The sequence below is a fragment of the Manacus vitellinus genome, unplaced genomic scaffold (genome assembly GCF_001715985.3).
Source record: "Manacus vitellinus isolate BGI_N305 unplaced genomic scaffold, ASM171598v3 scaffold_52_pilon, whole genome shotgun sequence".
Classification (NCBI taxonomy): Eukaryota; Metazoa; Chordata; class Aves; order Passeriformes; family Pipridae; genus Manacus; species Manacus vitellinus.
In genome coordinates this window covers 3,637,812-3,639,276 of record NW_021940628.1, presented here as the reverse complement: position 1 = coordinate 3,639,276, position 1,465 = coordinate 3,637,812, and the positions used below count along the sequence as shown (strand labels likewise).

Sequence of the window (1,465 nt, the reverse complement as noted above, 5' to 3'; positions counted from 1 at the left end):
GGGGCTCCCGCAGCCTCCCCGACTCCGGCCGCGCCTCCCCCTGCCACCGGGACGGGGAGTGGTTCATCAAACTGCTGCAGGCAGAGGTGGAGAAGATGGAGGGCTGGTGCCAGCAGATGGAGAGGGAGGCCGAGGACTATGACCTGCCCGAGGAGAGTGAGTCAGGGGGCTGTAGGGTCCTGTAGAGCTGGGGGGCACAGTCACAGTCCTCCCTTAAAACGTCTCCTCTGCCACGGCTGAAGAGGTTGGGTGAGGGCAAGACACGTGGGGAAACCCTCTGGGGCTAGAGGGGTCTGGAGGAGGGAGGAGACGTGGCATGTGTTGGAGGGGTCTGAGCTGCTCATGCTGTCCCACTGCCCTGGGGGTGCAGGTCCGCAGTGCACAGGGGAGAGTCTCTGTGCCCCCCAGGATTGCTGAGTGTCTGCTCTCCCCCCCCAGTCCTGGAGAAGATCCGGAGCGCAGTGGGCAGCGCCCAGCTCCTCATGTCCCAGAAGGTGCAGCAGTTCTACCGCCTCTGCCAGCAGAACATGGTGAGTGTGGGCAGTGGTGCTGGGGGTCAGCTGTGGTGGGTCGAGGGTCTCATTCCCTCAGACAGTGGAAAACAGATTTTGTACCACCATGGAGGAGAGCTGGACATAGAGCCCCACCCTGCACTGGGGGATGGGATGTCCCATGGGTTGACATGGATGACACTGTGTCCCTCTGTCCCCACAGGATCCCAATGCTTTCCCTGTGCCCACCTTCCAAGACCTGGCTGGCTTCTGGGACCTCCTGCAGCTCTCCATTGAGGACGTCAGCATGAAGTTTGCAGAGCTCCAGCAGCTCAAGGCCAATGGGTGGAAGATTGTGGAGCCCAAGGTAAGGGCAGTGCCACTGGTACTTGTCCCTGTCACTTCTCCCTCCCTCCTCCTCCCCAAACACATCTGCACCCAAACCACTGCTGGGCTGCCTCTGGCAACTGCTTTTAGCAAACAGTGGAAAAACAGACCTGGGAAAAACTGAGGCAAAAGAAGGGCTGTTCTCCCACTGAGGTATCCCAGCTGCCTGCAAGGGGCTGGGCAGGCTCCTGGCACGGGATGGATGAAGGGATGAGCAGTCCTGCCTTTCAACTTGGGCACATGTGGGAGGGTCTGTGGAGCCCCTCACCGTGGCTTTGGCACCCACGGCACTCCTGTTCACCGGCACTGGCTGGGATGCCCAGCCCCGGCAGGTCCCAGCCTGAAGCCCCTGTTGTCTGTGCAGGAGGAGAAGAAGGTGCCTCCCCCGATACCAAAGAAGCCGCCGCGCTCCAAGGTGCACCCTGTGAAGGAGCGCTCCCTGGACTCGGTGGACCGGCAGCGGCAGGAGGCCCGCAAGCGGCTCCTGGCGGCCAAGAGAGCCGCGTCCTTCCGCCAGAGCTCGGCCACCGAGAGCGCGGACAGCATCGAGATCTACATCCCCGAGGCACAGACCCGGCTGTGACCGC

General features: G+C 62.5%; 1 protein-coding gene across 1 annotated transcript in view; it reads left to right on the top strand.

The window, feature by feature from the left end:
• DLGAP3 (DLG associated protein 3) overlaps positions 1 to 1,461 on the top strand; it is a 6,752-nt gene extending 5,291 nt beyond the window's left edge. Inside the window, exons 5-8 of the mRNA XM_029963059.1 lie at positions 14 to 156; positions 439 to 530; positions 715 to 858; positions 1,243 to 1,461. Of these exons, the coding sequence (XP_029818919.1) occupies positions 14 to 156; positions 439 to 530; positions 715 to 858; positions 1,243 to 1,461 (598 nt within the window). The remainder of the gene's footprint in view (positions 1 to 13; positions 157 to 438; positions 531 to 714; positions 859 to 1,242) is intronic.
• The last annotated feature ends 4 nt before the right edge of the window (positions 1,462 to 1,465 follow it).